The 16,209-nt window shown below is 35.2% G+C and overlaps 2 protein-coding genes across 2 annotated transcripts; both read right to left on the reverse strand.

The window, feature by feature from the left end:
* Positions 1-3,329: 3,329 nt before the first annotated feature.
* Positions 3,330-5,179, reverse strand: sostdc1b (sclerostin domain containing 1b). The gene is made up of 2 exons (XM_039681157.2): positions 4,762-5,179; positions 3,330-4,054 (listed from the first exon to the last, which is right to left on the reverse strand). Exons 1-2 carry the CDS (start codon positions 4,955-4,957, stop codon positions 3,648-3,650), a joined length of 603 nt encoding a protein of 200 aa, XP_039537091.1. The 5' UTR covers positions 4,958-5,179; the 3' UTR covers positions 3,330-3,647.
* Positions 5,180-8,056: 2,877 nt separating this feature from the next.
* On the reverse strand, positions 8,057-15,960 carry LOC120485388 (ankyrin repeat and MYND domain-containing protein 2). The gene is made up of 10 exons (XM_089122907.1): positions 15,860-15,960; positions 15,410-15,474; positions 14,530-14,668; positions 13,859-13,957; positions 13,607-13,767; positions 11,388-11,602; positions 11,170-11,305; positions 9,916-10,044; positions 9,539-9,668; positions 8,057-9,120 (listed from the first exon to the last, which is right to left on the reverse strand). The coding sequence occupies exons 1-10, from the start codon at positions 15,933-15,935 to the stop codon at positions 8,990-8,992; spliced, it is 1,281 nt and encodes a 426-aa protein (XP_088979033.1). The 5' UTR covers positions 15,936-15,960; the 3' UTR covers positions 8,057-8,989.
* Positions 15,961-16,209: the final 249 nt, after the last annotated feature.

Below are 16,209 nucleotides of genomic sequence, written 5' to 3' on the forward strand. Positions count from 1 at the left end.
TTTTGGTGCTTAACATTCCAACTGTCATTTTTTTACTTCACTCTGTTTCTGTTTCCTACGAAGCCCAAACTCGAATAACAGTAACAGTTTCATAATTGGATGTATTAACATATGAACCAGGGGCCCCAGAAACACTGAGGGTCTTTGTTTTACACAAGATGTGCAGTAGCTGGAGGATGGAACCATCTCAAGAGCATCTTGGTTGAATGAGAAACAGGTGTGACGGCAATTGGACACATTTTCTCTCATGTCTGGGAGGCTAGGCTGCATCAGCTGGATAGGCTCTCGAATATGATTCAATGCGAGCGACATTGACCTACTTTGACTTTTGTATGAAAAGCTTAGCAGATAGTGGCATATCTCAGAAACCTTGCTTTGTGCTCTATAAGGCAAAATCATCAAAATCACCGACAGGTGCAAACCTGTCAGCCGCAGGTAATGCTGTGGCTTGTGTGTTGTTATTTTAAATAAAGCAAATGTGTTTGTCTTATTCAGTCCATTTCGACAATAGATTTCTCTCATTCACACACACAGTACAAATCGAAACTTTATAGGACCTCTTGTCTGGATCTCACCGGGCTTGTTAAAGGAAGGATTAGTATTGTAGGTGAGCTTTCCTACAATGAGCTTTTCCATCCTGGCCCTCTTCCTGGTGATATCATGATTATCATGATTAATTGTGCATCATTACTGTGAGAATTGTTCCCACATGCATAGATCTGGCTCCCGTCTAACCCACACTTCCAGAGCTGAGAGGAATAGTCAAATATACCCTCATTGGCTATTTTACAGGTGTGCTCTGCGGGGTTAAATCATGAAAACATGAATGTTTTGTAATCTCACAAACTATTTTGAATTTAGCAAAAGTAAGTGGCAGATGATCGAACAACATGAATTAGCCTACCATGAATCAAAAACTGCCAATTCTTGTTTTTTTAATGTAATACTGCAGTGTTTATTATGATGAACTATTTTTGTTATTTTAATTCATGTGCCCTTATAATCCATAATAAAAAAAACAGTGACTTCTCTATAATAAGGGCTCCATCCGAAATCTTAAAAGTTCTGTCTTTGGAGGATGCATAACAAGGCATCGCGGCACGTCCAAACGTGCCTTTACTGTTTTACTATTTTCTGCTATTATGCTGTTTGTTGTGTTTGTCATTTTCAGTTATTTGTCTTTTTGCTCATTATTTGTTAATTGTTACCGTTATTGTGGTTTGTGATTTTAAAATTGCAGAAAGCGATATCTGAAAATCATTGTTGATCAACACAGTTGATATTTGAAATCACAAACACACCCATCCTTTTATTGCTCCGCCCCCAAAATGCACGAACATTCAATGCAAGAGTAGATGTATCTTGAAGAGAAGCAAAATAAAGCTTTGTAAAAAAGATTATGAAAAGCAGTAATAATCACGTGAATAAAAAAAAAACTATATATACATCTTATTATGAACAATTAACCTGTGTTTTATTTATTTATTTGAAAGTTTTGACCTTATGTTTAATCAAAATGTCATAACTGGGAAAATTATTTCTGATGATGTATTCCGGACTTATATCCATAAAGTGTTAGCTAAAAATTAAAAAGCTGGTATTAATTACTCACTCTCTTGTCGTTCCAAAAGGTTCCTTTGTCCAAAACTTTTGTTCATCTTCGGAACACAAATTAAGATATTTTTATATCTTATATCTTTTATATCTCCCCCTCTTGCTGCAAAGATTGGCACTTTCAAGGCCCAAAAAGGTAGTAAAGACATCATTAATCCATAGTTCATGTGACTACAGTGGTTCAACCTTAATTTAATGAAGCAACGGGAATACTTTTTGTGTACAAAAAACAACAACAAAAATAACAAATTCAACTTTTTATAGTTGTTCACATATAAGAGTGCGCTTCAAGGTTCTAAAGTATGAATAAAGTCACAAAAATTATTCTCGTCGCTTCATAAAAACCCGCCCTTGCAAGTTCTCCTTTATTTGCCTCCACATTTGAGTGCCACACCCACATCTCATCATTCAATCAGCTACTGATGCATATATAAAGTTTTTTTGTTTTTTGGCATCGAATCAGCAATTGTTCTTTATAGTGGAAAAAGATTTTCTAGATCAGGGGTTTTCAATCTTTTAGATGCCATGGACCTCCCATCCTAAAATCGAAAAGGAAGCTATATATTATCATGTATAAAGAAAACATTTATACTGTGAAAATGTATACTGTTAAACAAATTATACAGCAAAAAGTAATATTAAAAATGGATAAAATACTAGTATTTAGAAAATATTTAGATCTTCTATGGCATCACTGCAAAAACTCCCTTTTGGAACTTTTTTTTAATAGCGTAGAATCAAGCCCCCGTCCTGTTTTTTTTTTTCTTACATCACAACACAGAAGAAAATATCACTACTTCTGTTTCATCGCAACTTGTATGTTGCCACAGATTTGATGTCACAAACCTTGCAAACTTTGGGGAAAACAAAATCTCCTCAGTTCAAAGTAAAAAAAAATACCAAGGAAAAGCCTGTGTTTGAATACCAAAGTAAGTGGGAGGATGCCGAGTTTTGTGGATCACAGCAACCCGCTCTTTAGGGAATGCATTTGGTAATTGAGCTTATAAATAACAGCAGGTGGTCCTTGCATCTCGAAAACTCTGGAGGCAAATCTGTTGTCAGGGATAATTATAGAGATGGAGAATCAGTACAGACAAAAGCACCCGTTTCTGACTGCACCTGTCAACACACAAGAGACTCCAGACATCCTTTAAAGACGTCTTCCGTCAGACTCATGATATTACCTGTCTTAATGTCTCAACTTTAGTCTCGGCACACCCATGGACCGCCCACAGACTCTACGCTGACCTTCTAATACAATACTGGAATGCATTGTCTTGATTTGGAAAGCTGACATTACATAAAGTTTGCTTTTTTATGGCTGTCAAATTTCTGTCATCCACAAAATGTCTCATCCTCCAATGACTTGCAATGTTACCTGTGCAGTGTCACCTTCCTCCGCATTCCTGGATTCACAATACAAGGAATCTGATTCACAACTTGGGAATATAACCTCAGGCACGGCAACATGACTTTCAGAATGGCAGAGTGAAAGGATACGGGATACAATGAAGCAGCTTTAACATGTTGCCGCCAAAAAGTAGCTGATGTGCCTGCAGGTAAGGGCAACCCTTCACAGAAATGCAGCGTAGAGTTACGAAGACAGTGAGAAAGAACTCGCTTCTTGAACTAATTCCTCATTTGTTATATAGTTTCTGCCTTTAGCTACAATCAGTGCTCTCCATTTCAAAATAATACAAACCAGCATATGTAAATTACTTAATTTATTGGATAAATGTGCATTTACCTGTTTAAAAACTATTATATAAAAAATAGATGTAATTCTATTCAAAAACTAATATATATGAAATGCAAATATTTGGTTCAGTTTTCAACTTTTGTCAGTCAAATGTAGTCGTACACATCATAGCTTTTTGTAATCAGGATATTTGTACAAAACATATTCAAAAAAGTGCATACACACACACATATATGCATACATTTATGCATGGTCAAAAAAGAATAAGAATAACAGCTGTACATCATTGCAAGTTTATAGTCCCTTTCCTTCAATGAGCACAGGATTGCTGCCGCTACTCATTTTTAGGATTGAGCTTTGAATTTTTACTTTTACTTTTTCTCTTCTTGGGGTTCTGAGGATCCTTTGAGGGACTCTGAGGTGCATGAAAGGACTCGTTGTGTTGGCGTGTGTATCTCTTGCACGTGCAGGATGTGACGGCGGTGATCTTGTAGGTGCGTGTGCTGCCGTCCTGGCACTGGAGTTTAATGCGCTGGGTGCGTGTGCGGTCCGTGACACAGCGCCACTCCTGGACATCACGTCTGCTCCAGTAGTGACCTCCACCGATCCAGTTGGGAAGCAAGTGGGTGGGTAGACATTCTCCGGCACACACTAACTCTTTCACAGGATTCAGGCTTGTGCACTGGCCGTCAGATATGTATTTAGTGGACCTCAGCTCCCTGCAACCGACCTGGTGCTGTTCTGCAAAAGAAATTCCATGCTTTAGAAATCAGTGGATGGATAAGGAATTATCATAAAATGTTACATGATACTATTACAGTAATATAATATCCTTGACTGAAAGTTTTGATTAGCTTTAAGTTTGAAGGTTAAAAAAGACACAGATAGATAGTAAAAACTTTTCTGATCAATAAGTTGACAATATACAGTATGTTTTTACATTGCTTTAACAAGCAATTGTCAACTTAGAAAAGTTGACATAACATAAATAAAGTAAGTTTAATGGAGTTTAAGAGGAAATTACTTAAACATCAAAGTTGATTGTACTTAAAAATCTAAGGCAAAACTTAGACAGATAGATAGATAGATAGATAGATAGATAGATAGATAGATAGATAGATAGATAGATAGATAGATAGATGATAGATAGATAGATAGATGATAGATAGATAGATAGATAGATAGATAGATAGATAGATAGATAGATAGATAGATAGATAGATAGATAGACTGACTGTAAAAAGGTATATGATAAACAAGTTATGCTTTTACATTAACTCATCAAAATAAGCAATTTTCAACTTTTTTGTTTTACAAGAATCAACAAGCCTCGTTTTTAAAGTAAATATAATGTAATTTAAATTAAAATGACTTAAAACTAAACTATCCAAGTTTAAAATGTGTAGACCCTACAAAAGTATACCATAAACACAAGAGAAAACACGCACCTTTTTGGTCTCGGCTCTCCGTTCGTCTTCCTCCGTTGCGTGCTCGATTTAAAGAGGCGTTGTTCGGAGTCTCGTGAGGTGATGCGACCATGTGCCCATACAACTCTTCAGTGGCATCATTTTTGAAAGCATGACAGCTTTTCATTAGAAAACAGAGCAGAAACAGCAGCTGGTATTCGCATGTGTTCCTGGGCATTGCAAAGCAGTTCGGTTCAGTGTCTCTTTGAAAATTCAGAGAATGAGTATACCTGTTTACTCGTGTATGTTTATATACCCGCCCATTTTGAAAAGCAGCAGTGAGTGGAATATTGAAGCGTGCTGGAAATGGGCGTGTCCTCACCCTGCTGGAGGCACGCCCACCTGCAGCAACATCATTCTGCAATATATATGCACGTGAAAAATGATCTTGATGTGAGCCAATCGTCGTAGAAACATGATACGAAATAATTTATTAAATTAAAAAAAATTAATTAAATAAATAACTACATTAATAAGATTAATAAATTGCGAAGTAGGCTATGTCTTAGTTCATGCTAACTAAAGTAGTTAACTAATGTTAATGGTTCTACATTATTTTACAATACGTGCACACTTAGTTACAGTGTACTTTAGTACAGGTTATAGGTTCAGTGTTGGTTATTACCCAGTTATTGTAATTACTATAATACGTGCATAGTATGTACATGGGGAATGGGACTGTAAAATAAAGTGCTACCATTAACTAATGAAACCTTGTTGTAAAGTGTTACCAATAAATAAATATTGTATCCAGACAAATTTATTTATTTTCTTATCTGTTTATTCATTCATCTTTAATTGTATGGTTATGAAACCAATCATGCATTTATACATTACATTTGGTCTAAAACCACCAACTTAAATGGCTGACCCAACGAACCAAAACCCCTTTATTATGTAATTTTTGAGGATCTATTCAGTCCGACTGACTTTTAAATATTACTTTCAAACTGTTATATTAGTTTTATTAGATTATATATATTAGCCTAAAAGTACAACAACAACAAAATGCAGATTACACTAAGACAGCATTTGCTTGTTTTGAACATTCAGACATTTGAACACTTCACTCCAATCATAAAAGTAGAATTACATTTTTTAAAACAAAGATCAATTTTTGGATAACATTTTCTTGAATTTCCGTGACCCCACAGAGGACAAGTGGTTTGGAAAATGGATGGAAGGATTTTCTTGAATTAAGTTTTATTCAATTTTCATATTTCGCTTCATATTTATTGTATTCTCCAATTTTGACAATGAATTGTTTAATTATGCAGCATGCGATTATTTCTTTTCTTTTTTTTTTTTACTAATGCAAACATTATTTGAGTCTTTTAGGTTCTAGAAAATAGGTAACATCTATTGTGAACCTCAAGTGATACCTTCCTTTCACGCAAATGAATGCAAGCTTAAACTGAATGTAAACTCTATACTGCAACACTCTCAAACATGTGATGAGGATGTTGCTCTCTTTAAAGGAGAGGTGTGAGTTTTCAAGCATTTAGATTCACATGTGAACATGATGCATTCAGCTCCAGCGAGTGCTGTAAAGTATGGGCATGCATGACAAAACCCATGAAACAGGATAGCCCTGGATTATTTTACCCCAAAATTATCCAAACAGGTGCCTCCGATGAGCTCACCAAATGAATGTGCATAACACAAATGACATGGAGGAAACACAAAAGCCCAATGCTCACTTTCTTCCACCGAAAATGTGTGGCTCCCCCAAAAGTGTCTAGTTTCACCATCTCCTCAGACATTTACGATTAATTCATTGCGCTTGCCCACAGGTACACTTCTTTGATTAGGATGAAAAACACTTTAATATTGTGTTGAATTCTTAAGAAAAAAAATGTATTTCTAAAGCCATTGCTGTTAAAATGATCTCTTATTACCTAAAAAGCACTGTTAGTCATATTGGTAAGGGGGGGTTTATTGGGGATCATTGAATATGCAACCTCAGGGCTTGAAAGAGGAATATCAAAGTCATGCGATACGATGCGGCATTCGCTAATTTCTGCATCTGAAAACCGGATATTTGAGATAGTCCTTTCATGCACCTGTAATGACCGTGACATGCTTCTAGATGGAGACAGGAGAAGGATGAATCTCAGGGGAAACAGAGAGGTTACGGCACTGAGTTATGGGTATATTGACATGCGACGTGACAAGCGTGTGCTAAATAGACCCTCGTTTGGCCCACAGGGTGAGATAGTCCCTTGGGATGAGGGGATGTGGAGACTGGGAACAAAGCGCTTGGGAACAGACAGAGCCGTCTATAGAATTCTTAGCGAGTGCCTTAGGATGTGTGCAACAGCACCAAGTGTGGGAAAGTCCACGGAGGAGATCCCTGCTCGCACAAAACTCACTGTAGCCTACTACAGTTACCACACTGCACCTTAAACGGCAAATGTTTTCCCAAAACATTTTTGGAGAATATTCTGGCAAATACTGGTTAACGAAGACAAATGATGATGCATATTCATAAAAAAAATAATAAAATATACTTATCTAATACTAAAATGTTGTCAGTTGCCCACTTCATTTGGTGATCATTATTGTGGTCAAAGAGACCACAAAGAGGTTTGTTTTTGTAATAAACACTGCAAATCTGCTAGATTAAAGCATTTATGATATTGTACTGCACATTCTAAGAAGTAAATAGTACACCGATGTTATATTTGAATCATATTTGTTCTGCGGAGGATGGACGCTGCCATCTAGTGGCAAAACTACTGAATTAAAGGGATAGTTCAACCCAAAAATGAAAATTCTTTCATCCTGAAAGTTGAAACTATGAATCTGTATGAATTTATTTCTTCCGCTAAAAACAAATAATATGGGTAAATAAGCAGTTGATGGGCCCTATTGATTTTCTTTTTTTTTTTTTCCATACTGAGGCCCATCAACTGAGCACAGGACATCATTTTTGGGTGAACTATCCTTTTAAATGGATACTCCACTTTTTTTTTTTGGAAATAGGCTCATTTTACAACTTCCCCAGAGTTAAACAGTTGAGTTTTACTGTTTTCGAATCCATTCAGCCGATTTTCTGATATTTAGAAGAATATCAGTAACCAGACAGTTTCTGGTCTCATTGACTTCCATAGTAGGAAAAAAATATATACTATGGAAGTCAATGAGACCAGAAACTGTCTGGTTACTGATATTCTTCAAAAAAAAAAAAAATCAGAAAATCGGCTGAATGGATTCGAAAACGGTAAAACTCAACTGTTTAACTCTGGGGGAGTTGTAAAATGAGCCTATTTCCAAAAAAAAGTGGAGTATCCCTTTAAGAGACAAGATTTATTTCTTTATTTTATCAAGGAAAAAAATCATTTAAAATTTTTTGATACTTTTAGATTTTTAGTCTACTACTTTAGAGATGGTTGTAGAATACTTTTAAAGCAAATAATGCGAGAATGTTGATTCTTTGTAACCGTTTGTGTAATGTTCAAGGGATTTCTGACTGAAATTGTTTCTAAACCATTTTTTGTTTTAAGAAACAAGGATGAAAAGGGTCTGAATTAGTTAAACTATGTAACTAATTCAAGATGAACAAAATTTTAAATACTGAGTCAATACATCAATCCTTCTTCCAAAAACTGTTTTTTGTCTTACCCTGATTCACTATGATTAAGCCTATTAAAAGTCTTTATATTTTACACAGGGCGGTATGATTTTCGCTGGAAATGTTGTTACTACACAACTACTCAACAAGTGAGTAAGGTATTTTATAAATTGTTATGTAGCTCTCTAACAGAGTTCATTATAAAGCATCATCTTTTGTGAAGAGTCATATTCATCCGCTCAGCCAAGAAAAGCCAAAGCGCAACTAAAACTATGTTCTTTCACAAAATGCATGCAGTTTTGTTTTTTAACGACGAGAGGGCCGTAGTGTACCTTTAGACAAAAGCATTAATGTGGTAGAGAAAATCCTCAAAGCTTTTCTTTTTGTCTCTTTTTGGAACAGATGTCCAAAGAGGATGTCCTTTTGTCAGTAGTTTTCATGTGCTGTACACAATGCTGTATTCTGTATATTACTGTACTTACACAGCTCACAATGAGTATACGATCCAATACCTCAGTAAACAGTATGGTCATAGTATGCAGAGCACCAATCACAGCACAGCGCGCTGAGCCTGATCTCGATGCTTAAGGGAGTTGACCTGGCCCAACAAAACGACAGCCAACATCTTTGTGTTCTTTAGTCCTGTCCAGCACAAGGACCATCTTCACGGTGGTCATCAGAAGGACTGTGCTGAAGTGCACACTTGGACAACCCCAAACACAGAGCCAGCATCGAGTTGGCGGCCTTCTCTGCATCACTGTTATCAGCTGGGATGAAACAGAAAAACACATAAAATAAGCTTTGTAGTTCGCTTATAAAACTAACTCGTATAAAGTCACATCAAATGATGAGAACATTTACAAGAACAAAACGCCCTTGGTTTCATCATGGAGGCTTGTTGGCTTGTTCACACCAAGGATGATAACTTTAACGATAAAGATATACAGTTTTAAAAATTGTTTGCGTCTTTTATGTGTCACGCATGACAAGACGTTCTAAAAATGAGGCGTCCAAGTTAAAAGAAGCTCAAATTGCTCTAGACAGCATTAATAGTGTTATTAATAGCAAAAACACATTCTGTTCTTAACGTCAAGATGACCAAATCCACAGGTAACGTTCAGTAAGATCACAATTCTCACAACTCTAACCACTGATGTGCTAATATGCTAACATCGCTAAACATACCATTGCTGGAGAGTTCTCTCAGTTGTGATTGGCTGTTGAATTGAGCATCTCTTTGTTTCACAGGGGTTTTGCACTGGCTCTTATGGGTGAACCAGTGCAGCCTCTGACACGTCTGCCCACAGTAGACCACCTGCAAAGAGATGAGAAATGCGAATGTGAACAGTTATGTTTGCCTTCTCATAGGCTACATGCTAAATAGCAGCGTAGAATCATTACTAGGCCTATACTTTGCGGATGGTCATTATGTAAGTAAGGTTAACTGTACAATAAATTGTTGTTAACGTTTGTGATTTTATTATTTGGCTGCAAAATGATCAAATTTCAATATTAATGGAACAATGATATTTCATGATTACTCAAGGAAAGAGGAAACATACCATTTTACAGAAGGAGCACTTCATGTCGGCACCCCTGTCCCCACATGTAGCACAGTACTCTGTGTTCATAAGCACCATCTGGCCTGTCAACGCCTGGGTCAGAACCGAGAAGGCTGTGGGGTTGTTCCCCTGGAAACAAAAGTGAGGACACATTTTATAATTTGGCATCAGCCAGCAAGCTACGTACATCTACACTACCGTTCAAATGTTTGTAAAAAAAAAAACAACAACAAAAAAACCTCAGCAAAAACAGTAATATTGTAAAATATTATTACAATTTAAAATAACCGTTTTTTTTATTTGAATACTGTTTATTTTAAAATGTAATTTATTGTATTCCTGTGATGGTAAAGCTGAATTTTCAGCAGCCATTATGGTCTATATTCTTCAGTGTCACATGATGATTTGCTACTCAAGAATTTCTGATTTCTATTTCTGATTATTATCAATGTTGAAAACAGTTGTACTGCTTACTATTTTTTATGAAATTCATTAAATCTTTGGTAACATTAAGAATGTCTTTACTGTCACTTTTAATCAAAGGTGCCATATAAAAGTATTAATTTGTTTAATAAAAAAAAAAAACCCAAACTTTAGTATGGTAGTGTATATAAAGTAATATGAACTTTAAGAACATAATGATTCACATAGTGAATCACACAGTGATTCATTATTTAATATTATGATTTAATATTAGTGCTGTTAAATCAATGAATCGTGATTAATCACATTTAACATAAAAGTTTGTGTTTATATAATATCTGTATATATATATATATATATATATAGTATATTGTGTGTATATATTTTTAAAAATGTATTATTAAATATGTATTATTAAAAGTATGTATTATTAAATGTGTGTGTATGTATATATATATATATATATATATATATATATATACTGTATCTGACACACACACACACACACACACGTGTGTGTGTGTGTGTGTGTGTATGTGTGTGTGTTTGTGTATATATTATATAAACAGTAAACACAAACTTTTATGTTAGATGCGATTAATCTATTTGACAGCACTAAATATTATATATAATGCTATTATATTTTTACTGTATACATAACATTGAATCAAATTATACTATTAACAATATAATAATAATATTTTTCTAAATAAAAATTATATATAAAATATATATATATTATATATATATATTAAATAAGTGATTCCATGTTAAATTTAAACTTTGTTTAATTAAAGATGCTTGTTTTTTATGATAGAAAAGTGTACTGACAATTTCCAAAGGTGCTATGCTTTGGACCAGCTGTTGCAGCAGGGTTGCTTCACAATAGGGAAACTTCCGAATACAATCCCAGATGAATTTCTCCTGGTACTGAGGGAAGCCATCGCCATCTCTTCCTTTCAGAAGTCTTGGACGGAAGAAAAGTATATCATTTTGTGACTCCATTTGCACGACCATCTAAGATGCAAGGACCATAATGATGATGTCACCTCTCCAAAAGGGCATCCAGTTTGTCGTCACATTCCTGCAGGAAGGCCAGACACTTCTGCAGTATGCAGCTGATGTAGTGCATTTTCATGGCCAGAACCTCATTCTTGTCCTGCTGTTGCACGCACTGCTCACAGAGCAGATCCATCACATGGTAGCACTTCTCCAGGGCAACCACGTCCAGCAGCAAAGGGTTCTCCTTCACCAGCATCACCATCTGAAAAAGCATGATGGAAAAATGTGCCCCAAAATATGGGAAGTGAATATAGCAGACACTAGCCTTACTTACAATGCAAGTTTCATGGAGGAAACACGTTCTCTCGTTACATGATTCTGTTAACTGATCCTGCTGAGAGTGGCGCTGAGACACCTTACTCATCGGAAATCACTGGATGGGAGACAGCTGAGATAGCGCACATACAGATGCCGTCCGAGATTTAAGCATACACCCAAGTCTATACTAGACCCCCGTGTTTTAAACTACTCTCTACAGTTTTTACGAGTATTTTAGTATTTAGTAATATAGTATATATTATATACTTATATAGTATATACCTGTGTATATATATATATATATACTGTATACTATATATACACATAATATATATCATGTATATTAGGCTATATACATAATATTAAATGCATATTTTGTATTATAGTATAATACTAGTTAATACGACTCGCTGAAACATTCAAAGTTTTCATCGACTGTAGCAGGTCTTAAACACCGCCTGTGGACACAGACTGAACGCACTGAACATATGTTTGGGCATGATCAGTCATAAGTATCAAATTACATTCATAACTGGCCTTGGAGTAAGCGTGTCCCCGGCTTTATGCAGTTATTAATGCAGTTATGAGAGAGAGAGAGAGAGATAGAGAGAGAGAGAGATGTTGCAATAATGAGACAGAAAAGAATATGTGCGTCGATATTATTATTTATTTGTTAATTCAATTCGTTTTAATTAATTTGTTCATTCTTTTTTTCTATTATTGACACTTTTAAAAAGTAGGCCTATCAATAATTATTTATTTGTTTTATTATCTGGAATAATTACAAAAACCTGTGCAGCAGGACTATCAATATATATATATATATATATATATATATATACAGTTTAATTTTCTGTTGATTATTATAGATAGGAGGACTATATACTTTTTTTAATTAAAATTAAACTGCATCTATTGATTGTGAAGTTAGACATGGAAAATAGTAAATCAAGCTGCATGGGCTGCATGTTTTTTCTTGTTATGAATTGTATCCTATTTTCCATTATTACAGTCAACTACGTGAAGTGATATGGAAATGTAATGCGGTCAAACCTGCCTAGAATTACTTTAGATGTGCGTTTCCCTGAAAATAATTGCACACCTTAGAACGTTCTCAACCAATCAGAATCAAGCATTCAACAGCCCTGTAGTATAATTCAGTCATAAATTATTGCAGTTATCCCCTTTTGTATGGTAATGAAACTTACAAGGTTTACACTTGTTGTTTAGATCCATCTGTTTTGATAGTATTTTTTTTATTTAGTATATATTTCAATATGGATTTAAATTTTTTTTTTTTTTTTTTTGCAAAATATGTTGTTTATATAACTTGGATTTCAAGCATCAGTAAAGCTCATGTAGTTTTTTTGAACTTGAAAAAAATAATGTAGGGTTTTGAACTTTATCCATTTTGAAAAGAGCATGTAGCTAAACGTGCAAATTGGCCTTTAAGTATAGAGTTTTGATGATGATTTGTCGTGAGTGAGAAAACAATTCATGTAATTTGAAAGATGCAATCATATAATGTATTTTGAGCCAAGGAATGGACAATGATCAACAGTTTAGCCCACAAAGCCCACAAAAAATAAATAAATAACAAACTATAAACTCACCTGTGATTATTTTTGCATTTCAGTCGTGCCATTTTTTATATAATGCAATGAAGATAGTTTATCAGAGATAACAGATATGTAGAATTCCAGGCCTGTGTTGAAATGGCCTGTTGTTGCTCTGTAATATCACAAGGATATATTTAGATGGAATAAAAACAGGAGGGGTGTTGGTTAGTGCAAACTGATGCTTCCCTCAGTCATGTGACCTTGTATGGTATTCAGTGTTATAAAAGCATAAATTGCTGTGCTCCACTAACATTGTTCAGTTTGTGTGAACGTGGCAGTTTACTGATGCTTGAAATCCAAGTTATATAAACACATTTGGCACTTCCTACCTTGACAGGATTGAGGTTAGTAGTCATGATGATTTTGTGTAGGGGACCTGCTAGTTTGGGGGGTAGTTTAGGTTCTCTCTCTAAGCCCTGGGGTCTGGTGTAGTATTCCAACCTCGCACGAGAAAAGAAATTGTGGATCACTGTCACACAGTCGTGCTGACCTGCACAGAGTGGAAAAGAAAGCATTTAGGTCTTCAAGTGATTATTCATTAATAAGTATGCATGCATATGTGTATAATATAAATCTCTCACCCACAAAGGCGGCCATCTGAGCAGCAGTCCGTCCAACTGAGTTGACCAGATCTTTCTCTGCTCCAGCATCTAATATCATCTCTGTAATTTCAGCATTACCTGTAAGATTATTTTAGATGAGCAGGGGAAATTCAGTCAATTCTACACTGAATAGACTACCATTCAAAAGTTTGGGGTCAGTCAGATTTTTTGAAAGAAAATTATATTTCATTCACCAAGGATACGTTAAAATTGACAATAAAGACATATATATTTTCAAAAGATTTTCATTTCAAATAAATGATGTTCTTTTGAGCTTTCTATCCGAAGGATCCTTAAAAAAGTGTCACGATTTCCACAAAAATGCTAAACAGCACTACTGTTCTCAACACTGATAATAATAAGTGTTTTTGAACACCAAATCAGCATATCAGAATGATTTCTGAAGGATTATGTGATTTTTATATATACTATAATACCTCTCTCTCTCTCTCTCTCTCTCTCTCTCATTTCTTATCTTAGGAATAGGATCTAAAGCTTATTCTAATGTCTTAATTCTGTGGTTTATTAATGAAAGCTGTGCAAAATAATGCCAGGACTTCCATTAAAATTCATTAAATTACCTTGCTGGTAAAATAAATGTTAGATAAAATGAAACTTGTTAGCATTACTAGGTAGATGAGCAAGTTTACCTGAGAGGCCAGCAAACATGAGGGCAGTATAACCATACTCATGCTCATTACAGTTGACATCAGCTCCATGCTGCAGCAGCAGTCTGCACATGTCTGCTTTGCCCTTATAGGCCACATGCATGAGAGGGGTCATGCCATACTGAAACGACATGAGGGAAAAGACTTTATAAATGTTCTTGCCAAACTTTTCACCTGCATGACTCAAAAGCAAATGATGTTTAGGCTTGTTCAACCCTTTCACAAATTGTGAAAATCCAGGAAATGTGTCTTCAGTATGGTGATTCTGTCAAAACACTGGCACTTGTTGAGAGTGACATGAGCAGGGTGAGTCATAATCTTTGCTGCTCCTTGGATGAAGTTGAAAGACTGCGTTGGTGGCACAGTGAACAAGCAACACATCTGATTTTGACAGGTGGGACACACTTATAATCTGTTGTTTTGAAACATTCTGGCCCCAAAAAGACCTCAAGATGTCTGTAGGTTACATCTAGTGGCATGCATCCATTATCACACCTCTTCAAGTACCTTCTTATCTCCTTTAAGTAACATATCCGCCACTCAAGAGTCTCTGCCATATGCCTGAATTACAATGCGGAACATATGCCATCACCTCACCAGCCGGTCAGCCACTGCACTTATTTATATAAGGGCTGATCATCATAAAACAGCCACAAACTACCACTATTTACAGTGTAAGGACTGTGTTTAAGTAATAAGGCTACAGTAAAATAACATAAACATTAATATAAGTAACATTAAGTATGGGTTGTGTTTGGCAAACAACCCTTTGTCTGATTTTATGTTTTGTTGGTGAATCCCAAATGAGCTATAACTGGTGCTTAATGGCCAGTAAATTACTACCCATATTTGTCGTTCTTACCTCATCCAGACAGTTAACACGCACATTTGGATTGCTGAGCATCTGGGTGGCCTCTTGCACATCACCTTTTGAAAGAACACAGTCTAGAGTTTAAAAACTAAACATTAGGTATCATGGACAAGTTGACAACTGATGATACACTATTTTATTCCCTTAGACAGTCTGCATAGTGCATACCCAACTGTAATTACTTTGTGAGGTATTTTCGACAGTTTTATTATCTATGCTTTTCTAATTATGCTAGGATTCAGTAAAATACAGTTCAAAGAACAAATAAATGAATAAACACCCAAACAATTAAATAAAATGAAAAACTTATATACAGTATACAGTTTTATAGAAAGTTTGTTCCAAAATTTTAGAGCATTAAGATAACTTACATTGAATGTAAATGTACAGTAACAACAACGACAAAAACAGAAGAAAACTAAAAATGTCCAGTATGCTTACCCGCAACAGCCACCTGTAGCATCACTCTCTCTTCAGAAGTCAAATCACCTTTCTTTGCAGTAGTCACACTCGACATATTGACACCAGACGGTTATTATTAATTTAAGGGATAATCGATGTGAAAAAATTATTTTTTTGAACACAGACCTTATAATATAATACTCAAATGTAAAAAAGAGAAAACCTCATCGGATCATACCACTATGGAGTTTTAAAGGAGGGGGATGGATATCAGAGTGACACGGTGGGAACGAGTCATAATGAATATTTTAGCATATAAACATATATATCATTACCATGTTTATTAGAATAAATGTTATTACTTTTTTAATCAAAACTATTTGTATTAT

Source organism: Pimephales promelas, chromosome 18, assembly GCF_988280905.1.
Source record: "Pimephales promelas chromosome 18, fPimPro1.hap1.1, whole genome shotgun sequence".
Taxonomy (NCBI): domain Eukaryota; kingdom Metazoa; phylum Chordata; class Actinopteri; order Cypriniformes; family Leuciscidae; genus Pimephales; species Pimephales promelas.